This window comes from Haematobia irritans, chromosome 1 (assembly GCF_050003625.1).
Source record: "Haematobia irritans isolate KBUSLIRL chromosome 1, ASM5000362v1, whole genome shotgun sequence".
Taxonomy (NCBI): domain Eukaryota; kingdom Metazoa; phylum Arthropoda; class Insecta; order Diptera; family Muscidae; genus Haematobia; species Haematobia irritans.
Window position 1 is genome coordinate 93,333,644 of NC_134397.1, and position 25,320 is coordinate 93,358,963.

Below are 25,320 nucleotides of genomic sequence, written 5' to 3' on the forward strand. Positions count from 1 at the left end.
CAATTTGAAATCAGGAACGTACTGGACCGCGTGTTAGAATTGCCCAATAAACACAAACGTTTGAAAAATGCTAAATTTCAACAATTTTTCAAACATTTTTTCAAAGGATTAGGGTAATATTCAAGTTGAGAAATTGTTGAGAAAATCGCGTTCTCAACAAAAAACAGACATTACCCTCAACAGTGAAATTCAACACATTACCAATAATATCTCAAGTGTTATCCTCAAATTGAAATGCATCGCTACTCAATAATTTGTCAAACAATTTTCGATGCGAGTCAAATTCAAAATTAACATCGTTGCAAATACTTTTCAACCTAAATTTGTATGAATGATATCCCCACTTCAAATTGAAAGTCAAAGCCAAAATTCTATGAATTTTGTATAATTTATTCATTTCCATCAAAATAAAATATATAATAATACACTACACTACATAATACACTACAATACCAATTGATATATAATAATCTTATTAAACATATCAACAAAAAAAAAAAAAGAAAACAACAAAACATTAAATATCTTAAACATTATTAGTAAACACTTTTGGTTCCTTCCTTTTATTAACATGCGGGCAATTTGAAATTAGGAACGTACTGGACCGCTTGTTAGAATTGATTTCCAGCAGAAGGAATTCACAAAATATCCATTTTAAACTGATAATAGCATATGAATTAAACTGACGATGTGATGCACATTTTCATCCAGAAGTTGTTGATTTCAACAATTTGTTGTTTAACAATTTTAATTGGTTGCACTTGTAATTTTTCTGGAAACTTTTTCTTGTCGATAAGCCACTCATTTTTCATTGGTCAGCTTCTTATTGTTTGCAAGAATGTAGCATCCAAAGATTTTAGTTTTCTGCAAAGAGATTTAAATTTAGTGACTTCTTTAAAGTGTTGATTTAATTTTTCATATTGACGTACCAATTATTATAAACTATTTGAAGCAGTTCCAGTTAATTGTTCACCATTTTTTCATTGGTCAGCTTTTTAATGTTTTCAAAAACGTAGAATCCATAATTTTAGTTTTCTGCAAAGAGATATACATTTAGTGACTTCCTTAAAGTTTTATTTCATTTTTTATTTTCACTTACCTATTTTTATAAACTATTTGGTTATTTGTCTAAAATTTTCCATTTTTTTATTTCTTGCAATTGACCACGAACTTCGTTGCACAAATAAGTATTGAAAACCACATGGTTTTTTCGTTGCATTTTAGGGTAGTGTTTTGTCAAAGTTTTCTCATATTATCTTCAACACCTTTTCAAAGATTTCGTCAACATTTTGGCAAATTGTAAGTAATTCGCAAACAATTTGAAGATGTATTGAAGATGAGCTAATGCAAGTCAAGTTGAGTTTATGTTGAAAATTATATTTACCCTCAAACTGAAAAGTTGTTGCATTTGAAAAACGCTCATCATGTGTTTATTGGGTGATTTCCAGCAGAAGGAATTCACAAATTATCCATTTTAAACTAATAAAATGTTCATCCAGAAGTTGTTGATTTTAACAATTTGTTGTTTTTAACCATTTTAATTGGTTGCACTTGTAATGTTTCTGGAAACTTTTTCTTGTCGATAAGCCACTCATTTTTTTATTTTAGTTTTCTGCAAGAGATTTAAATTTATTGACTTCTCTAAAGTGTTGATTTAATTTTCATATTGACGTACCAATTATTATAAACTATTTGAAGCAGTTCCAGTTAATTGTCCACCATTTTTTCATCGGTCAGCTTTTTAATGTTTTCAAGAACGTAGAATCCATAATTTTAGTTTTCTGCAAAGAGATATACATTTATTGATTTCCTTAAAGTTTTATTTCATTTTTTATTTTCACTTACCATTTTTATAAACTATTTGTCTAAAATTTTCCATTTTTTTAATTTCTTGCAATTGACCACGAACTTCGTTGCACAAGTGAGTATTGAAAACCACATGGTTTTTTCGTTGCATTTAAGGGTGGTGTTTTGTCAAAGTTTTCTCATATTATCTTCAACACCTTTTCAAAGATTTTGTCAACATTTTGGAAAATTGGAAGTAATTCGCAAATAATTTGAAGATGTATTGAAGATGAGATATTTCAAGTCAAGTTGAATTTATATTGAAAATTATATTACCCTCAAACTGAAAAGTTGTTGCATTTGAAAAACGCTCATCCTGTGTTTATTGGGCAGAGTTATCAAAAAATAACAGGGTGACACAAGACGACAAAAACTGAATTAATATAAGGACAGACAGAATATTTAATGAAATGTATGTTTTTCCTTGCTTAAAAACAACGATTTATACACAGAATATGGTAGAGAATCCATTTATCTACAAATTGGTATACCATATGTATCTGGGAAACCTCGCCGCTGGAAATACTGTCCTGACCACCAGTGCATCCAACAGTTTCTGGAAAATGTTGTTCTACACTCGGCGTTTCCCAGATACATGTGGTATACCAAATTGTAGGGAATAACGTCCTCTATCAATATCCGTTGTCATTTTTGTGTACGAAATCCATTCGTGGCCTCAGCGCTGGAGATACTGTCCTGACCACCAGTGCGTCCAACTATTTCTGGAAAATTTTGTTCCACACTCGGCATTTCCCAGATACATGTCGTATACCAAATTATAGGTATTGATGTCCTCTACCAAGTTCCGTTGTCATTTTTGTATACGAAGTCCATTCCTGGCCTCAGCGCAGGAAATACTGTCCTGACCACCAGTGCGTCCAACAGTTTCTGGAAAATTTTGTTCTACACTCGGCGTTTCCCAGATACATGTGGTATACCAAATTGTAGGTAATAATGCCCTCTGTCAATATCCGTTGTCATTTTTGTGTACGAAGTCCATTCCTGGCCTCAGCGCTGGAAATACTGTCCTGACCACCAGTGCGTCCAACAGTTTCTGGAAAATTTTGTTCTACACTCGGCGTTTTCCTGATACACGTGGTATACCAAATTGTAGGTATTGATGCCCTCTATCCATATCCGTTGTCACTTTTGTGTACGAAGTCCATTCCTGGCCTCAGCGCTGGAAATACTGTCCTGACCACCACCCTGCCAACATTTTTTGAATTTGGGGACTCTTTTGAGAATCCCCATTACGTCGAAAACAATCATATACGACATCAAAAACTCGTCGGAAAAGCGCCGTCACTATTGAGAAGTTGTACCACGCCAAGTTACTACAAAAATGTTTCGCATGAGTGCAATTATTAGGTGCCTTTATAGATCAATTTAGAACGACGCCAATAAGGGACCCTCCAAACAATCAGAAAAAGTGCATTTTAAGATAGTTGTAAAAGAATCATTGTGGTCGAGTAAAACACGTTTGTTTAGATATTTATTAATTTGATTAAACATTTACAAATTCTTAAAAATATAACATTTATACCACTATCACATTACATTTAACATAATTTTTGGCATTAATGATGATGTTGAGTTACAAGTAGCGAGTTACATGTTGCTGCGTCTATCAACCAGTGTTTTTATTCCATGGAGGCAGCGTGTCTGTAAAATATCTGAAAAACAATCACTTTATTCCATTTGGAAAATCACCAAATTGTTCACCAATATACCTTTCACAATTTTAAGCGTATAATCTATGTTTTCAGAACTTTATTTTCGTTTTTATTTAATTAAAATATAACAAGCTGGTTGCGCTTGGCGTTTCACAAAAAAAAAATGGCTTTTTTAACAGTAGGGATGGCAAATTACTTGCATGTACTTTTTGATGTACCTTTTCATGATGGTTGAAGTGACATTTACGAGTCTGTGGTAACGATGAGGTTGAAATGGAACTTTGAAATGCTGGCAGGGCAGTGCGTCCAACAGTTTCTGGAAAATTTTGTTCTACACACGGCCTTTCCCAGATACATGTGGTATACCAAATTGTAGGTATTGATGCCCTCTATCAATATCCGTTGTCACTTTTGTGTACGAAGTCCATTTCTGGACTCCACGTGGGAAATAGTGTCCTGACCACCAATACCCAATAATAACCAAGCTAAATAACATTGTACAGGCACATGTGGCACACCAAATTGTAGGTAAAGGTGTTCTCTACCATATTCTGTGTATAAATCGTTGTTTTTAAGCATGGAAATACATCAATTTCATTAAATATTCTGTCTGTCCGTCTTATATTAATTCAGTTTTTGTCGTATCTGTGTCACCCTGTTATTTTTTTCGATAACCCTGTTATCGAAAGTTAGCGACGTCGCTATCACGCAGGTCTACCTTCACGCAGGTAGGATTTTATCGCGATTAGTTAAAAATAAACTCGGTTTTGTATGGGAAGGTAATTTAATTACATCATACCGACGCCGTTGTAGATCTTGCGGAACGTTTCAATTTAGGGTAGGGTGAAATTTTATCTGTGTCGGACATGTTCGGCCCGATTTGTTGGATGATTTAGAATCATTTAGTTCACTAACTTTGAAATACGTAGGTATCACCAATTCAGTTGCCACTTGGTAATCATTCGCGGTACGGTGTGGAGTTGTGGGCAGTATTGTTGGTAAAATAGTTAGCTGGAATTGATTTTTTGTTTATAAATTCGAGAAGTTAGTGTTTGAAAATATGTATCACTTAAAGAATTTGGCACGCAATGTTGCAGTGCGTCAAGAGGCCACAAGTTTGATTAAAGCTTTGCCAACTGCAGCCTTGCAAGCTCGCGGCTATGCCGATTATCAAATTCCTGACCGTCTAAAGGAAGTGCCCACTGCTAAAGATCCACGTTTCTTTGACATGGTTGAATACTTCTTCCATCGTGGTTGCCAAATCGCAGAAGATCGTTTGCTTGATGACATGAAAGGCAAGCTTTCCATGGAGGATAAGAAAAAGAAGGTTAAGGGAATTTTAATGCTTATGCAACCCTGTGACCATATCATTGAAATAGCCTTCCCCTTGCGACGTGATTCTGGCGATTTTGAACTGATTACAGGTTATCGTGCCCAACATAGCACCCACCGTGTCCCAACTAAAGGCGGTAAGTAAGACATTAATGAGTTATACAACTTTCTTTCATTTTGCCATGTTACCACTACAATTTCTATACATTGCTTTATAACCACTTCATATTTGATTCTGCTCGTTACGTAATAATACCGTCAATTCCCTGCCTCCTTTTTTTAAAATATTTTTTGACACACGAATCAGCACTAAGGTATTATGTTGTTTTTATTTCTCTCTCACATACATATGCTCTGTGCAAAAAAAATACCCATCACTATGAGTCAAGAGATATACATAGGTTAAAAACGAATATGTTCTGAGCTATTGAATGTGTTACCACAAACACTTTGTTTATTTTGCGTATTGTCACCTTAAATTCTGTTTTGTCTGAAACATTGCATAAGGGTTTTTTTCTTACATACTAAAGATTCATGCACGTTTTTCGCATTTGCCACTCGACCCCTTAAAATAGTGACCTTGTTGTTGTTGTAGCCCTTTAGAGTTGATATTTTGAGTTTTCCGGGATATAGGCATACTCCAAACGGGGGTTTGCAGTCCTTGGACAGGGTTGTGAACCCTGTGTCCGCCCGGGCCGTAGACACGACTGCAACGAGGGCGGATAGTGACCTTGTGCCACAATATTTCATATTTACCTTTTCAGTTCAAGTATGAGTATGGGTTATATGTTTCAAAGACAATACACGTAGGAAGATGATAAATTGGTGTTAGGTCCATACTTTTCGTTTATCGAACCAAACGCGTATACGACAAGTATTGACATAGTATTAAAATGCAAATAAAAAGAAATTAAGTGCAGTAAATAAATTTCCATAAAGGGGAAATGTAATTTGTTTGTTGTTGCCTAAAATTTAACATTGTTTCGTAAGGAAAATTAAGTTTTCCATTTAAAAATTAAAAACGAAAAACAAATAAAAAATTACAAACATGTATGGAACTAACACCGTCAATGCAACATTTGGTGTGACGCATGCCAATCTTCCTAAGTGTATTGTCTTTGATCTATTTGACATTGTATAACAACCAAAAGTAAACAATAAAAGTTACAAACGCCTTTGCAAATAAGACAAAATTCTCTAAGTTAATCACTGTCAATCGGTGTTCCGATATGTTTATCCACAATCGTTTCGAAGAAAATATCGGTTACACTATTTTATAGGCTTGTTCCTAAAGGACGCATTAACCAAAATGGTATTAAACACCGTTTACTTTAGAAAACAATATCAACAATATTTCTATTGGGAGCTTTTGGCAACAATGCAGCCGATTAACCCAGTTTTTATTATTTCGTTACTATTATTGATGATAACGTTTTTTGCTGAAAGTAACATGTACTGAAGAATTGGTGTGAAAACCTTGACTTAATATTTTGTATACATCAGCTCTTTCATGCTACCAGTAATTTATGTCATCAGGTGACTTTCAAAGTCTCAGTAAAGGTATGTTAAGGAAGGTACTTTCAGTATTCCAAAAACAACAATGTCATCATCCACATTGATTGTCTGCTAAATTGAAACATTGTTCAACAATTGGGAAATTTAAAGCGGGGAAAATCTGGAAATGTATCCATGTATGCTTCGAAATATGAGGAAATATGTTACGAACAATTGGAGTAATTCTTACAATTTATTTCTCGATACTTTTCTTTCTTCATTAAAGCGAATTGAATATTTCAAAAATGTTGTATAGAATAATTTTAATTATTTTTATTTGTATTTGTTACAATTGACCCATTCAACCGTCGAACTGAACGGACGTGTTTTCTAATAGCGGAGTATTTCATCGTAATAAGTACTTATTACGAATTTCATGTGTGGTGGAAATAATAAACCACCATGCAGCGAAATTCAAAGTCATCCACTGGGTTGCTAACTTCAGGGCCCAGTGGACGGGTAACGACTGAAGTTATAAATTTGGGCAGCGACCAAGAGTCAGGCCCAATTAGTCGACCTGTAGACGGGTCGACTGGCGGTGACACTTTGGCAAGTCGAACCTTTTCTAAGGTGACGACATCAAAAGGAGGCAATCCCTCTCGAAAGAGATTCAAGGAACGAAGAAATGCTTTGTTTATCCTAAAGAAATTAGGATCAGTCGACCCAAGCACGTTGTCGGCTAAGCAAAGCGATTCCTTAAAATGGGCTCAAGGAATTCTTGAAGCTGGAAAAAGGGAACGATCGCCGGATGAGCTACCATCCTCTAAACGGGATCAAAGATCGTTTGCCTCAGTTGCAAAAGACAGCCTTGTGATGGCTATTATTAATAAAGGAGCATTGGACGGTATGATTCCAAAGCAAAAATGGGGGGAAATTGAGAACGCGATGTCTGGTGTCTACTCAGAGGTGCGAAAAAAGTTTCCCGGACCAAGTCCTCGACAGCAAGATGCTGGATGGTATCAAGGACGATATAAGTTAATAGCTTTTGCAGACCAGAGGTCTATGGATTGCTTTAAAGCTGCATTGATGCTAATTGGTGAAGTTTGGGAAGGAGCCGCTTTGGAGTTAGTCGATAAAAAAGACATACCGGCTAAACCTAGAGCACATGCATGGATACCGGCAAACCCTCCTGATCCTGAGTCAATACTAGAGAGACTAAAAGAATGTAACCCAGATCTTCCAACCGCCGATTGGAAGGTTGGTCGTTTGGATGAGGTGGATGGACCAAGACGACATGCGGTGTTTATATTAAACATAGAGTCGCTGCCACATCTAGCCCAGACCCAAGGACGCGTAAGTTATGGCTTTCATGATATCCATATGAAGGTATACAAAAGCGATCAGCCAAAGGATACCGAAACGGACAAGCCACCGGTAGAGTCAGCAGTGAAAAAATCTCCTAGCGAAGCCGAAGGAGACATAAAACCGGCAGACTATGGCGAAAATCATATGCGGAAAGTTTCTACAGGCTCAAGCCTCACCAAAGCTGAACCGCGGACTGTTGCGAGAGTCACCGAGATCTGTGAAGAGGAAGCCCTTGATGACTCAATTGAAGCGGCTGATGTGACGGTGGTTGAAAATTTGGATGGTTCTACGGTTCCTCCAGATAAATCTTCACCATTGTAAGGCCGCTTGTGCTGCCTTAAAAGTTCTCCTGATGAAAGGAGACATAGATATAGTTCTTATTCAAGAACCATACATATATAAGAACAAGATCTGTGAATTAAGCACTCCGGGTTTCAAACTTTTGCATAATACCGGTAACGATATAAATCGAGCATGTATAATTGCTAAAAACGAACTAAACTTGTTTCTGCTTCCTTCATTGAGCAATGCAGATACTGTCGTAGCCAGTCTAGAGATATCCACATGCAAATATTGGGTATCTTCGGTCTACATGGGACATGATAGGGATATGCCACCCTGTGCCGTTAAGACCTTAGTTGAGGAGTCACTAAAAACAAAGACAAAGCTCATTATGGGATGCGATGCAAATGCACATCATAGTATTTGGGGAAGTAGTGATACTAATGCAAGGGGAGAGTCGCTAATAGAGTTTATTTTGCGTACTAACCTGGTAGTTTGCAATAAGGGAGATGCACCAACCTTCGTCACCAGGAACAGACAAGAGGTTTTGGACGTAACGTTGACCTCTCCGGAACTGAATGATAAGATATCTGAGTGGCAAGTTTTGAGGGAACATAGCTTCTCAGATCATCGCTACATCAGTTTCAGATTGGCTGTTCGTACTTCAAAGACCATATTTCCGCCAAATGTTAGGAAAGCTGATTGGAATAGGTATAGGGAATCGTTCAATTTGATGATACCGGAAATGCCGGAGACAAATATGAGCACTGTGCAAGATATCGAACAAGCAGTGGAGCGGATTACGAAGGCCTTCAACATTTCACTGAAAGCTGCTTGCCCTAGGGGAAAGCCAAGGGGAAAAAATCGGCCGCCATGGTGGACTACGGAGTTAAGTAATATGAGGAAATCCTGCAGGAAGCTCTTTAACAAAGCAAAGTCCACAAGAGCTCCGGAGGATTGGGACACTTACAAGATGAATCTGAGAGAATATAAACGAGAACTGAGAAGGTCTCAACAAAACTCTTGGGATGATTACTGTAGCAGTATTGAGAATACGTCAGAGGCTTCCAGACTACGGAAGGTACTAGCATCCACTAACACCGCTCCAGGTTTCATTAAAACATCGGAGGGAAATTGGACAACGTCCAGTGAGGAGACGTTGGAGGTACTTTTGGACACACACTTCCCTGGAAATCAGACGGTTGAACCATGTTCCGGCGGTGTAACAGAGGCTCGGCGATCACTTCCTATCGAGGAAATTGTGTCGGAATCTAGAATAAAATGGGCTTTAAATAGCTTTGGACCATTCAAATCCCCCGGACCTGATGGAATTACTCCGGCGGAGTTACAGGCAGTGGCTGAAAGAATTATCCCCTGGTTGACGGTGATATATAAACAATGTGTAAACTTAGCATATATTCCAGAAAAGTGGAGGGAAACAAAAGTCGTCTTCATACCTAAAGCAGGAAAAGCCTCTCACTGGAGTGCGAAGGATTTCCGACCAATCAGCTTATCCTCATTCCTACTTAAGACCCTGGAGAGGATGATAGACATGTATCTTAGAACTAGCGTGGATTCAAGTTTGCTCTCGAAACGACAGCATGCATACTCGAAGGGCAGGTCTACTGAGACCGCATTGCATGAACTGGTCAGCTTTATTGAAAGCTCACTATCTGTCAAAGAATACACAATCGTGGCGTTTCTAGACATCGAAGGGGCGTTCAATAATGTCCATCCGAGCTCGATATTAAATGGACTGACAACTCTCAATGTTGATCCAGGTATACTTAGGCTGGTAGACGAACTTCTAATAAAGAGACGTATTTCAGCCGCACTAGGGCAAGCAAACATACAAAGGTATGTGAACAGAGGCACTCCCCAAGGAGGAGTTCTATCACCTCTTCTTTGGAATGTTGCTATAAACAACCTTCTGGTTTCTCTAGAAAAAGAAAGGATAAAAGTGGTGGCATACGCAGATGATGTGGCGCTAGCAGTCAGGGGAAAATTCCCATCCACAATCAGAGATATTATACAGAGAGCTCTCCGGATGACTGAGAAATGGGCGAAAGATAATGGTCTTGGTGTAAATCCAGCAAAGACAGAAATAGTCATGTACTGCAAAGATCGCAAAACTCCCACGGTTAGGCCCATTTCCTTAGGGGGTACTGAAATTCCCTTTGGTGAGTGTGCAAAATACCTTGGCGTTATTTTGGACAGGAAGCTGAATTTTAGGCTTAATATTGAAGAGAGGGCGAGAAAAGCCACGGTAGCTTTGTACTCGTGCAAAAAGGCAATAGGGAAAAAGTGGGGACTAAGACCAAAAATTGTGCATTGGCTATACACGGCAGTGGTTAGACCTATAATGCTATATGGTGTTGTAGTCTGGTGGCCGGCACTTCAGAAACCGACTTGTTTAGATAAAGTTCAGCGTATGGCGAGCTTATGTATCTCAGGCGCATTTAGTAAGACAGGAACAGACTCCCTTAATGTCATGCTACATCTATTGCCTTTAGACATTTTGGCCAAACAGTCAGCTGCAACAACGGCTGTGCGGTTGCGCGAGCTATCGCTGTGGTCGGAAAAAATGTACGGTCATAGTTCGGTCCTCAAAGTAATGCCAGATGTGCCTAACGTAGTGGATTACACCCTGGCAAAACCACTTTTCGACAAAAAGTTTGAAACTCTAATTCCCAACAGTGAGGCGTGGTGTACACAGACCCCGGGGAATAAAAGATATATAGATTTCTATACTGATGGCTCCAAATTGAATGGACAAGTGGGGTTCGGAGTATATTCTAAAGATCTGGAAATTCGAATAGCGAAAAGATTACCTAATCACTGTAGTGTTTTTCAGGCTGAAATATTGGCAATAAGAGAGGTGGTGAATTGGCTGAGAAGTAATGTTCCAACAAATATTGGCATTAATATATACTCAGACAGTCAACCTGCAATAAAATCCTTGGACTCTGTGTTCCTTAACTCAAAAACGGCCATAGACTGCCGCAAATCTCTCAACGAGATGGCTGAGCAGTACAATATTCACCTAATATGGGTGCCTGGTCATAGGAACATACCGGGGAACTGTGAAGCAGATGTGTTAGCAAGGCTAGGAACTACCTTACATATTCCAGGGGAACTAGAATCTGTTGGTATGCCTCTGGCCACCTGCAAGCTCTTACTGCGTGAGAAGGCTGTTATGATGGCCAATATTCGATGGGAAAATTGCAAGGGTTGTAACGACACCAAGCAAATATGGCCCCATTTAAACTTAAACCGCACACTAGATATGCTGGTGTTCTCAAGGCGTCAGATAGCACTCCTGATATCTGCTATAACGGGTCGCTGCCTGATAGGCGAATTTGCAAAAACTATAGGTGCGAAGTATAATGACTATTGTATAAGCTGTCATGACGTGGAGGAAAAGGAATCAATTAAACACCTCTTGTGTGAGTGTCCTGCTTTTTGTGTAAGGCGTAAGCGAATTTTAGGAGCATATAGCTTTAGATTACTGGCTGACCTGGAAAACGTTAACTTAAGTAGTTTGTTAATGTTTTTGGAGCAATCTGGTTGGTTCCACAAAAGTAAATAATAGAGAAGGTTCAGTGGTTAAGACTAGAAGTGCCCATATGTAATAGGTACTTTTAGTTAAATGTGGTATCACAATGGACTGAATAGTCTAAGTGAGCCTGAAATTTAATCGGGCTGCCACTTTAACCTAACCTAACCTACAATTGTCAATTAAAGATTGGTGTAGCTAGCAAATTTCTCCTAAGGGATGAAAGCTACAATGTGTGCTCATTGTTAAGATACCTCAAAAAGACCAACAATTAATTTAAATTAAATTAATTAAATAATTGGTTTAAATTAATTAAGCAATTATGCCATTCATAAAATATAAGCAAATACTGACAATCAAAGTTCTGGTCAAATGAAAAAATTGTAATCACCGGATATCATTAAAGTACCTTACTACATATACCTTGGGCTCAGTAGTTTTTCATTTTTGTATCTAAGTTGACATAAGACTTTCGTAGAATGTCAAAAACAATGCGTCTCTACTTTTCGATATTTCAAAAATTTTGTGTAAATATCTCACTATTGCGAGTCGGTAGGGGTGTAAGTTTTTCCTCCGTATAACCTATCCAAATCGATTCCTTTTTATAAAAAAATCATTCTATTAATTCAAATATACTTGCAGACAATTTCTTGCAAAACACGTATCAGAATATTTAAATCAAGTTTTTAGAAAACATTAAAGGGAACACTTTCATTTCATATTTTCAAAAGTGTAACCGTTAATCGATATTTTGAACTTAATTTGGTTCACATAAAAATTTGAATCTCGAAAAAAGTAAAAAATATAAATAAAAAACTATGACTTATTTATTTATTTATTTATTACAATTCGGAAAACTATAATGATATTACTAATAAATTCTAAAATATAGATAATAAAAGTTATGAAATTGCATTCATAAAGTATCCACTTCAGACAATTAAAAAAATCGTAATTAACAATACTAATATAAAACGGGACTTTATAGCGGACCGGATTTCCCTCTAGTTTTTAACCTAAATTCAGCTTAGTAAAAAAAAAATTAACCATACTTTTTTACCCCTTTTGTTTTATTTGCAAAGGCGTGTTTCAATCACGAAATTAATAAATAAATAAATAATGAATAGAATCAATTAACTTTTGAAAATTTGAAATTGAAAGAAATTTATATTCATTTAGTAATGGCTAGTTATTAATAAACTATCTTGCGAATATATTACCATAATATACTGATTTAATCTATTTATTTATTTTTAAAAGGTACATAATTGTTTTTTTTTTTTTGTTTACAAGAAAAGCATAATATATTTAATATAGATTCTCTAATAAATAATAATATAAAACGTTTATAACAACCAATTGTACGACATGTTTGCTCGTTATTTAGCTAAAATTTAAACATGTGAAAATTTTTAAACTGCTCGGATATATCAACAATTCTTCCTTTGTATTCTGTATTGACATTGACGATCACATACGAATCGCATTAGTTTTGTTATTATCGCCAAATATAATAAAACCCAAATCGAGTTGGCAACAAATTTTTTTGTTTAACAATGCTTGTGTTGGTCGCATGATCAACAAATTGTTATCATAGTGATAAACTTAGTCAACAATACAAGCAAAGTACTCAGTGAGAAAGGATTTCTTGAATGACACTAAATTTTTGTTTTTATTGTTTTTGTTCTTACCCCAAAAAATTTTGTTAGTAGGGACAGCAGAAAAGTCTGCTAAAACAGCAGAAAGTTTGCTGAAAAAGGGACAGCAGTCACTGTTTGCTGAAATAGCAGATATTTCCTGCTATTTTTTAAGCTCGATTACACTAAAACATGTTTTATTTTGACTAAAACAAATAAAAAATTCAACTTAGGAGCTATTCTAACATAATTAAAACAATATTTTATGAATATCTATAGTATTTGAAAAATCTGAATATTTATTGGATTGAGGCTAACAGCAACCAAAATGTTTGCTGATCGTATTTAGGGGCTTGTAAGTATATTACTGTGCAAAAATATACCAAAAATTACTTTTGGTAGCAATTGTTTTCAAATTTCAAATTTTTGTTATCATTATGAAGCCCATCGATAATAAACAATCATTCGATATCACATATATAATTCTTATTTTCTATTAAAAAGGCGATTAAAATGATAGATTGATGAGGACAATATTACAAAATCGTAAAATAATATCGAAAGGTTCTGCAGATAAATTAGCATTTGTTTGACTAATACAAATTACACATACCCATTTCATTCAGTAAACACCAATATCGGCTTTTGGGTTAAGGCTTTCAAAAGAGAAAACTGAAAAATCTACATTCTGATTAAAAATAACAAAATCCAAATGTCCGTTTTGATTTTTACGTTTACAAAATTTGATTAGAAGAATGTGGTCAATGTCAAAAGTCGAAATGGAAGGCTACGTCTATTTTGTCAAATATTTGTGTTCATAGGAATTTGTTTCTCTAGTCCCGATGTGCTCTCGAATATGACAATTTTAGCTTTTGGCGATGTTTTATTCTTAGTTATACTATTTATTAAGTAACACATATATCCAATTTCTAACTTCTAACTTTAGCCGTTCGGCCTGGCAATCGATAAACAAATCAATAAGTCAATAATACGGACCATTTATATAGATTGGATCAGTAACTTTACCGATACGTACGACATATAAGTATAAATAATATCAGAAAACATTTTTATATACCATATCACCTACTTTTCAAATTTTTCATTATCATGTATCATGTGCCATAAATTTTAAACAACCTTGTGACAAATTACGATCTTTATCAACTATATTTGTTAGATTTATTGGCGAGTAATACAATACAATTACATATTAACAAATTACATTAACAGAATGTTATTTTACACTTCTATTATAATTCTTATGCTAATAGAATGCAGGTGACACAAAGCCAGCGCCACATTTTCGATGTTCAGTCAGAAAAAAAACTAACAAGTAAAAAAATTATTAACCTTTCCCATATAAATTAATGCCAATTGGTCGCAAATAATAGAGTGGAATCAGTTTTTATTTCTATATAAATACAGTTTAAAGAGCTATTGAGTATTACTACAACAGTATTGTTAAATAGTTAAAATGAAATTATTATTTAGAGGGAAAAGAAAAACAAAACTTTTGAAAAATTTGCTAAATTAATCGTAAACTAAGTTGCCATTCAGGTAAAGTTGATCTGGCGATGCCCATTTTTCTGTCTATCCATTGAATTACTACGTAAATATGAAAGTTTCTCAGCTATTGTTTTTTCGTTTCTCTAAGTGGTTTCTCACAAAGCATGGTAGTAGGGGAGCCACCGTGGTGCAATGGTTAGCATGCCCGCCTTGCATACACAAGGTCGTGGGTTCGATTCCTGCTTCGACCGAACACCAAAAAGTTTTTCAGCGGTGGATTATCCCACCTCAGTAATGCTGGTGACATTTCTGAGGGTTTCAAAAGTTTCTCTAAGTGGTTTCACTGCAATGTGGAACGCCCTTCGGACACGGCTATAAAAAGGAGATTCCTTTTCATTGAGCTTAACATGGAATCGGGCAGCACTCAGTGATAAGAGAGAAGTTCACCAATGTGGTATCACAATGGACTGAATAGTCTAAGTGAGCCTGATACATCGGGCTGCCACCTAACCTAACCTACGGTAGGTCGTCCGGTATCGGCTATATAAAGAAGGGACCTTATCATTGAACTACATAAAAAGAATCGGGTAGCTTTCATTAGTGAGAGAAAAGTGCACCACATGCAGTATCACAATACACGACATGGTAGAGACAAAGACAACCACCGAACCTAGCCTCAACTTATCTCGTGCACTAAATAATATGAAATTCACCAGTCAAAAAAAAAAACATAGCCACCAGATGCGGAAGTTACGTGTAGAAATAGATTAAACACTTCCGCGTGTATATATTTGTATTTATTCATTTTTTGTCCATTCATTGGGACGTAACTATCTTCCTTCTATACCAGACAGTCATAAAAATGCTGTTCCAATCAAATCATATTAAGGAAGGCAGCAATGATTGCTTCTTGTCAAATATAAAGTGACTTGAAATCCTTTCTATATTGCTGTCCATATCCAATCCTAGTATAGAAATCTATCGGATAGCATGACATATTTCTTGTAATATTTAATTGGTATTAAATAGGAAATTGACCTTCACACAAAAAAAAAAATTCTGATTCAATCACGAAATTAATTGATCCAATTAATTTTTTAATTGAAATGTCTTCAATCACGAAAATGATAGTATCAATCACAGCTTTAATTGGGCATAGAAAAAATTCTTGATTAAAAAATTAATTGATTTCATTAGTAAATTTAAATTAATTTTTAGTTGATTCAATTAAAAATTTAATTGATGTTGATCGCAAAACTCAATTAATTTTTAATTAAAAAGATGAACTATAGCATGACATATTTCTTGTAATATTTAATTGGTATTAAATAGGAAATTGACCTTCACACAAAAAAAAAAAATTCTGATTCAATCACGAAATTAATTGATCCAATTAATTTTTTAATTGAAATGTCTTCAATCACGAAAATGATAGTATCAATCACAGCTTTAATTGGGCATAGAAAAAATTCTTGATTAAAAAATTAATTGATTTCATTAGTAAATTTAAATTAATTTTTAGTTGATTCAATTAAAAATTTAATTGATGTTGATCGCAAAACTCAATTAATTTTTAATTAAAAAGAGAAACTATTTTTAATTACTTTCTGAATTGGCTTGGAGTTTTTATTTGGATTAACAATTGATTGTTTGAAATACATTATTAATTAAAAATTACAAAAAATGTTCATCACTTTTTTAACTGACTTAGTCTTCCGAATTTGATTAAAAAGTTAATTGTATCAATTAATTTATTAATTGAAAAAATTTTCAACTTCAATTAACTATTTAATTGGAAATATTTTGGTGATATTTTTTTCTGTGTCGTTACTTTGAATTGAATTAAAATTAATAAATTATAAAAGTAATTATTGAAACACATAGACGAATTGTCGAAGGAATTTACCTTGTAGAGGAAGATTTAAATTTTATTTAAATCTGTACAGACTGATTTACATTTAATTGTTTTTATAAATTAATTTTTTCGATGATAATAATAAAAAGCAAATTTGTCAAGTTTTAATTTGACAGAATGTTGGAATTAATCGCATATTCACCCATACGCTTACTTGGCGACGCCATATTACGAATAGATAATCCATTATGGATGTATGTGAAACTGAATATGCCGTCATTCTATTTTTTAACTAGTTTTGAATATTTAAATAATCTATTTTCCTACTAGATTCTTCGTAATGCTCATACCAACAATTTTTTTCTTTCTTTCTTCGGAAATTGTACCAATGCGACTGCTAAAGCCTATTCAGGAGGGGTGCTTTATATAATCTCCATATATGACATTTCCAAATCAATATATGTATATATGTCGGGAATATATACATTTTCTTTCAACAATTTCTAAATGTGTTCCTTAATACATATTTATTTATACATATACACATACGTAGGTATATCCACTGCTGTGCTGTTTCTTTTTTTTTTCATAAGTCACCTGACAACGAATTGAGCAAAAACAAGTGACTAGATAGATAGATAGATAATCAGATTTGTTTTTAGTTTTCGAACCACTTGCGTTTTAAATATTTAAATGCATAAATGATTTTAGTTGTATCACATTTACTCTACGACTATCAACAAATTTAACAAAACCATCAACCTCTCTTAGGTGGATCATTTACGGTGTTCTTTTCATTTTGCAGCATATTTTAGCTTTTTTTTACATTTGTCGTATTCGCATATTAAAACAAACAAGTTTCTAAACAAATAAATAAGGAATATATAGATAACTAAATCCATGGTATAGAAAGAAGCTATCAATGTTATCGGTTGCCATCCAATGCGCGCATATGCATATGACGATAGATCGAGCGAGCCCCCTGCTTTGTGCAGTTGTTGTTCGCTATGGCATTATTATGTTTGAATTCTAACAACTGGTGCTTTTTGTTTTGCAACAACACTTTTTGTGTTGATTAGATTTGCTTTAAAATCTTGAATGTCGCTTGTTGACGTATCACGCGATTCACAATCACAATGGTAGAAAAAACAGAGGACAGCTATTGCTTTAAGTCAAGAATTTCTTCAGTTTGAGTGACAAATTTATATGCTGATTCGATTTGCCCTATTTACCTATTATTATATAAATTGTTTCTATTGGCTCGTAGACTTTATTTGTGTGTGTTTTTGCGAATAGATGCCACGTTCTCTTGTTTGTTGAAACTGATAAACAAAATCACATACAGTTCCTGCGCAAAATACTTTAAAACAAGATTCTTTATCATATTATGGTATATAAAATACGAATGTATAGTGCTGCTTGCGCTATTTCTTTTCTTATATAGGAGTACAGTTGTACAAATGATAATTTTGTATCTCCCAAAACCTTGAATGAAATGATATACATAAACAATTGAAATTGATTCAATATGGTGTTTAAGATAGACTTAAATCGTACCTACATAATTTAGTTATCACCATATGCAAAGCTTGAAGTTTTCAGTTATTTGTTTTGTTATTTAAGCATTGTGAAGGAGCTGTAATACTATAAAAAGCGAAATGTGACTATTTTATTTCCGACTGTATTTGATATTATTTTAAAAAATAGTTGAATTATTAAATGTAAAAATAAAAGAGGGTGGAATTTATCTTACATCAATTAGTGCAACGTACCACCAAATTGTATAACTATCAGCAAAGTTTACATTAATATGATATAACATCAATTGGTTTAAAATTCTTATGCGAGAGGACAATCTATATTGTATTTGATCAACTTAGACTGAAATGTAGATATAATATAGGATATCTTTAGCTCGACTGACAGCTCCAGTAATACAGTACATGTGTTGCGGATGTAAAAATTAAGGGTATAATGAGCCGACTTTCCGACATGTATTGTATATATTTGGTGCCGACATTAATTTTTTATTGGAAAAAATGGATTTTGACCCTCTGTATGGAAAAATTTGCCACAAACATATTTTGAATTATATCACAATAATGCGTTATCCATAGTTTTATGACAATCTCTTGTACACATGTATAAAGATTTTATTGCTAACCGGCAAATAATGTCAACTTATAATATCTATTGACGCTATTTTAATTGTGCATTTATTATATCCAACCTTCAAATATATTTATGAATATATACACCAATTAAACATTTATTGTATTGGTTGCCAATAATGACTGTGAAATGAAACGTATCTTATCAGCTAACATACAAAAATATATTTTAAATTCTCAACAAATACAATTACATAACCTAAAATTTCTTTATTTTCCCTTTCACTTTCTTCGTATAATTCTTTGATGACATTGAAGAAATGTTTGTTTTGCTAGCACGTTTCTTTAGCACGTGATGACACCTTAATATACGATATATGTCTCGGGAACAATTAAACGCCGTTCACTGCAATTCCCCGTGTTCTCTAATTTAAAACAAGCCCATTTATATTCTTCAGTTTCTTTGCCAAAATAGTGTTCTATTTAGAATCTAAATTTAAATGTTTCTCTTCAAATAATTTGGGGACAATTGGCTTCTAAAACAATAGGATTCCCATAATATGTATTTTGTATATCAACGTTTTTAAACAATGCTTGTCATCTGAAATTTAGTTTGAGGACTTCGAAAATAAGTATTTTGAGTATCGAGGGTTGACTAATAGGTCCTTTTTAATTTTCAGGTATTCGTTTCTCTATGGATGTTTCACGCGATGAAGTGAAAGCCTTATCTGCATTAATGACATTCAAGTGTGCCTGTGTTGATGTCCCATTCGGTGGTGCCAAGGCAGGTCTCAAAATTAATCCTAAAGAATATTCAGAACATGAATTGGAGAAAATTACTCGCCGCTTTACTCTTGAGTTGGCCAAGAAAGGTTTCATTGGACCTGGTGTTGATGTACCCGCTCCTGATATGGGCACTGGCGAACGTGAAATGTCCTGGATTGCCGATACCTACGCTAAGACAATTGGCCATTTAGATATTAATGCCCACGCTTGTGTCACTGGCAAACCAATCAATCAAGGTGGTATTCATGGACGTGTATCCGCTACTGGTCGCGGTGTTTTCCATGGTTTAGAAAACTTTATCAATGAAGCCAACTACATGAGCATGATTGGCACCACACCCGGATGGGGCGGTAAAACTTTCATCGTTCAAGGTTTTGGTAATGTAGGTCTTCATTCCACCCGTTATTTGACACGCGCTGGCGCAACTTGCATTGGTGTTATTGAACATGATGGCTGTATTTTCAATCCTGAAGGTATCGACCCTAAGGTATGTGAATACTAAATATATCGTCTTGTCTATGTTTCTATTTACCGATAAGCGACGAAATAGATTTTTTATAACTTATATATTTTATAAAATTATAAAAACAGAAATATTGTCGATTTGAATACTTTGTTATATTCTTTTCTAATTCGTCAGTATGTAAGATAAGTTAATTATACGAATATTTTTTAGGCTTTGGAAGATTACAAGAACGAACATGGTACAATTGTTGGATATCCTCATGCCAAGCCCTATGAAGGTGAAAACCTCATGTTCGAACCTTGCGATATCTTCATTCCCGCTGCTGTTGAAAAGGTTATTAACAGCGAAAACGCCCACAAAATTCAAGCCAAAGTGTGTATACTTTAACCCCTTTAATGTGGACACTATTTATTAAATGAATACAATAATTTTTAGATTATTGCTGAAGCTGCCAATGGACCTACTACACCCGCTGCTGATAAAATTTTGATTGAACGCAACATTTTGGTCATTCCTGATTTGTATATCAACGCTGGTGGTGTAACAGTATCTTTCTTCGAATGGTTGAAAAATTTGAACCACGTATCTTATGGTCGTCTTACCTTCAAATACGAACGCGAATCTAACTACCATTTGTTAGGTAAGTTTTACATTCGAAATTATGATTTTAAGTATTATATTGTAAAACGCTTTCCAAGCCAAGGTATAGTGCTATTCTATTTCAAAGACATATTTTATTTGCTAAATTATAATTTAAATATTGACTTTTCGAGATCATACTTACATACATATTGGGTTGGTTTATCGACATGACATAGATTAAATTTTAGTTTTTTTTTATTATTAATTTGCCTACATTAAAGTATCTGCCAAAAACCATTCATTCATATACATAATTTAAATAGTATTATGTGTGTTGTACTTTGCATTTTACCATAGTAATTCGTTTATTCTTTTTCCGTTTCTCTATTTCTCCTTAAATCAATTTAGCCTCAGTACAACAATCTATTGAAAGATTTATTTTGGACGGTACAGTTTCACACTTTTATTATTTTTTGTTATATCTTTGTTTTCTATGTATCCCATCTCCTTTTGTTATTTTATGCTATTTTTAGTAATTTATATTAGTAGTTAGATTTAATTTATTCATTTGTCTGTGTACCCAAAAACTCGATATCATTTTTTAAGAAACTAACTTTAAAATAGTAATTTCATATTCCAATTTTTGAAAGTGATTTCATATTCCAATTTAAGAAAATTGTTATATGTCCTGAGTAGTCAGAAAACTAACTATCTACCAATCCTCTTATAAGCGTCGCACGTTTCGATATCTTTAAAAATCAAAAATCCTACGTGTCAAAAAAGAATAACGCCTTTTTATTATCCAACTACACTACTTCATTATATTTCCGTTGAAAATCAATTTACTACAGATTTTTTTGAAGCTCAATCTCAATAATTGAAGATTGATTTTGTAAGCATGATTAATAATTGTAATCTGTAGACTATCCAATAAAGAGAACGAAAAAGCTGTTTTCATAAATATATAGTTATTCGTTTGCGAATTAGAAGATAAATAAGTAAATATATGTTAACAGCTCCAAAATGAAATCTTTGTAAAAATAAGATATTCGTATCAATAAAATTTTAATGATATGTAAGCAAAAACAGGTATTGCCTTGCAATTGGTATATTAACTATAACCAACGTAGCAAAAGTGAAAACTAGCTTTTCCTGTGCAACTAATTAGCACACTTTGGCGAAGTGAAAACAGTCATGTGGTACTTGACAAGCACCATCACGAATAAAAACTGGCATACGAATTATGTCATCATATACGCGACTTTATTCAAACTAATATTATTATTGAGTAGACAAATTGGTTGGAGAATGTATTTGATAGCCTGGTCTAATGGCATTCGAATCAGTGAATCAAATTTGAGTTAGAAGACAACTATGGTTTTTTTACTGAAACTTTTGTGTATGCAAGAGAGTGTACTTGGTAATTAGGGCGTTAAGGAATTTCTATCCTTGCCCTGAGGTAAATACGATTTATTTATTTAGTACTCTTAGAGAATATCTCATGTAATCTTAACCCTATCATTAGTTTTGTGCATTAGCGTAGCTAGACAACTACCCTAGGGGGGCTACAGCCCCCCAGCTAAGAATTTATAGACTGAACATATAGGTTCAACTAATGTTTTATTTCATAAAATTGAATAAAACATTAGACATCGAAATAACTCGACAATTAATTTATAATAAAGCAACTAAAAGAAGTACCACACTTTTCCACCAAAAAAATTGGGAGTTGTTCTAAAGGCACAACTTTAAAAGCACTTCCAAAAATTTCCTCACAAAGAAGTCAATTATTTTAACTACACAGGAAGTTTTTTTACTTAAATTTTTTTCATATTTTAATCGGTAATTTTTTGTTTTCTTTTTTTTTTTAATTGTTAAAAAAGAGTAAGAATAAATAAAATGGTACAAATTATTTAAATTTTGCCACAAAAATGCTAAATCCATTATAGAAAAATCGATAATTTTTGAAAATATTCAAAGGAAAACGTTTCATAGAAGCGTTAGAATACATAAAAATTCAAAACAAAAAAAATATAAAAAATTATTTATTTGGGAAAATATCACAAACTTTTTTAATTCACATTCAAAACACTGAATTCAGATCACACATTAAGAAGTGGTGCAAATTCATTGCAACGGCTGTTGAAACGGTGGACAGTCGTCCCATGACAAGTTCATATTACATTCATCGCTTCTCCGCCAATTTTGCACCACTTCCGGACCCAAACAGAACATTTTCACTTCTTTTTTTGGCGACGCTTTTCTGCCTAAATCGGCCTAAAAATTTTCTGGTGGCTCTAATCCCCCTCCCCAGAGGCCTTCCTACGCTTATGGTTTTGTGAAAAGCCAATTTGAGGTTTGAGAAAACTGTGAACTAAATAGTAGATTTTATGCTACCCTATTCTCACAAAATGTAAGATCAAATTATATTTTTATTTTTTTGTTTTGTATTATCTATGTTATTTGTTTTTAATAATTTGCATTGTTAACGTTGCAGAGGATAGATTTTTTGTATGCCTTTCCGTATATTTTATGCATTTTACTATGTACGATATTATATGCTTGAACAAAATCCCCTATCTTATGTCGACCCATGTTATGTAATTATGTTGTAAATATATCCTTTTCCTCTATGATATACATTGGATTGCTTATAACTACCTACTCACAAACATTTTTGTCTTCAAAAACATAATATTGTTTATTTAATTTTTTCATATTCTTCAGAATCCGTTCAAGAATCATTGGAACGTCGTTTTGGACGTGTTGGTGGTCGTATTCCTGTGACTCCATCAGAAGCTTTCCAAAAACGTATCTCTGGTGCTTCCGAAAAGGATATTGTCCACTCTGGCTTGGATTACACTATGGAACGTTCTGCTCGTGCCATCATGAAGACCGCAATGAAATACAATTTGGGTCTGGATTTGAGAACAGCCGCCTATGTCAACTCAATTGAGAAAATCTTCACCACTTATCGTGATGCTGGTTTAGCATTCTAAATAGCTTTAATGGCCAATGGATGTAGCACACTGAAAAGCTACGTCACCTAACTTAATCTTAAGCATGAAACACTAATAATTTTTAAAGCTGAAAGTCAAATCAGAACTCATCCTTCGAAGCCAATTCATTCGAGAAGTACGATTTAAAATTGTTCGAAGCAATAATGGTATTTTTCTATTAAATTGCATCTAATTTACGCGTTGCCATTCGATTCGAAATAATAGCAGATATAAATGGCCAGTCATTACTTTTGGATTCGTTTTGATTGTAACAGTTGCTGTGACTTTTCATTTTCGTGTATTTTAATGTATTAAATAGTTCTTATTTTAAACGCTCTTATAATTTATTTAAATTTTGTTATGTTTAAAAAGTTTTCCCTTATATACATACATATATATAAATATATTTTTTTTGTTTCCCCATTTCTTTTAAGAATTAAAATGTCAGTCCATAAAGCAAATGCATTTTAAAGAATACAAATAAGCATAAACGAATAATGTGAAGATAGCTAAAATCGAAATAAAACTAATTAAAATGTTATTTTTGATTGTTGTGTGTGTGTTTGTTTTTTTTCTAAAGGTAAGTACTATGTTTACTTTTCAAGCTGAAAACCAGCGTGTTTTCCCGGTTCTTTTTTTAAATCAATTAATATAGAATCAATGTCTTGGTTTTTCCATCCATTAAGATAACAAGACTTGTTAAACAATATAATCGTCTTCATATATAGTTTTCTACCTTTAATTTGGTGTTTTGTTGAAAACCCCGAACATAGTACTCACCTTAAATATGATACAAGTACGCGTCAGTTAAAACATCCATGTAAGTTACGCAATCGAGTTTAAAAAAAGTATATCATCATGTAGAACTCTGATCAATAATATAGACGATGTGTATGTTTTCCCCCATTTCTTTAATGGACGGTAAAGAACCGAATGAGATATAAGGGATGATCACATTGATGTAGAATGGAATTATTCCGTCAATTTGATTGAGGGCAAATGAGAGTATATATCGGTCATTTTTTTATTTCCATTTTTTTACTATTTCTAATGGACTTTCTTTCAACGAACCAAAGGGGTTATACGATGATAGCCCTATCGGCGGAGATTAACCAGGGGGCTAATCACGGCATTCGATATCGAGAACTTTTGATGGAAATCTAAATTTTTCGGATCACGGGAGTCGATATCGAGTTTTTTTGATCGACAATTTTTTCGATTGGTAAATTGCAATCGTAAAACATTTTTCACTTGTTTTTTACATTGTTTTCGCCATATAGGAATAGTAAATATATTAGTTTTAGTTCGAATTGTTGCTAATTTTTAGTAAATTTACATATAATGAATATATTTGGAATATTTAGGACTAATGCAACTCCAATAAAAGTTAAACAAAAATTGGTCATAGTCGAGTTCGGGAGTGAGCATCCTAGCTTTGCAAAAAGCCATATATAAAGTGCACATGCTAGATCGATATCCAAGAGATTGTGATCAACCAAATACCGTACCATTCCGTCGCAACATAACGCTTCTGGACCACCTTGTAAGAATAGTGAATTATGAAGGCTTCCACTCGCAAAAAAAAAATTAAGACGGCAGACAGTTGTAAAGTGATAGAATTGACGTTGACATGCCACCAAAAATTATTTTCCATTTGAACGCCCCCTTCGTCAGCCGAAATCGTCCATTGAGCCTGCAAAAAGTGACTTCCTAACAGTGCACACTATGGCTATAACCAATTTTTTGGCATAGTATCACGAGATGCGCCATGATGTTTTATTAATGAAAGCATTATCTTGCATCATTTTAAGAAAAAAAACTCCACCCA

General features: G+C 34.0%; 1 protein-coding gene and 1 long non-coding RNA gene across 3 annotated transcripts; one reads left to right on the top strand and one right to left on the bottom strand.

Moving 5' to 3' along the window:
* Positions 1-3,304: 3,304 nt before the first annotated feature.
* LOC142240061 (uncharacterized) lies at positions 3,305-3,815 on the bottom strand. The gene is made up of 2 exons (XR_012723163.1): positions 3,576-3,815; positions 3,305-3,518 (listed from the first exon to the last, which is right to left on the bottom strand). It is a non-coding gene; the product is annotated as an uncharacterized LOC142240061 (long non-coding RNA).
* Positions 3,816-4,463: 648 nt separating this feature from the next.
* Positions 4,464-24,033, top strand: Gdh (glutamate dehydrogenase, mitochondrial). 2 transcript variants are annotated; one of them, XM_075291134.1, is made up of 6 exons: positions 4,464-4,987; positions 19,340-19,932; positions 20,122-20,283; positions 20,347-20,551; positions 20,902-20,940; positions 23,221-24,033. In XM_075291134.1, the coding sequence occupies exons 1-6, from the start codon at positions 4,579-4,581 to the stop codon at positions 23,490-23,492; spliced, it is 1,680 nt and encodes a 559-aa protein (XP_075147249.1). In that variant the 5' UTR covers positions 4,464-4,578; the 3' UTR covers positions 23,493-24,033. The 2 variants fall into 2 exon arrangements, with proteins under 2 accessions (XP_075147249.1, XP_075147250.1); XM_075291135.1 differs by lacking the exon at positions 20,902-20,940.
* Positions 24,034-25,320: the final 1,287 nt, after the last annotated feature.

Bases quoted from the DNA above. Each gene is read 5' to 3' on its own strand.
- Gdh (XM_075291134.1), top strand. From the start codon at position 4,579: ATGTATCACTTAAAGAATTTGGCACGCAATGTTGCAGTGCGTCAAGAG. The intron at 20,284-20,346 runs GTGTGTATACTT...AATAATTTTTAG, and splicing joins CCCACAAAATTCAAGCCAAA to ATTATTGCTGAAGCTGCCAA. The intron at 20,552-20,901 runs GTAAGTTTTACA...AAATCAATTTAG, and splicing joins ATCTAACTACCATTTGTTAG to CCTCAGTACAACAATCTATT.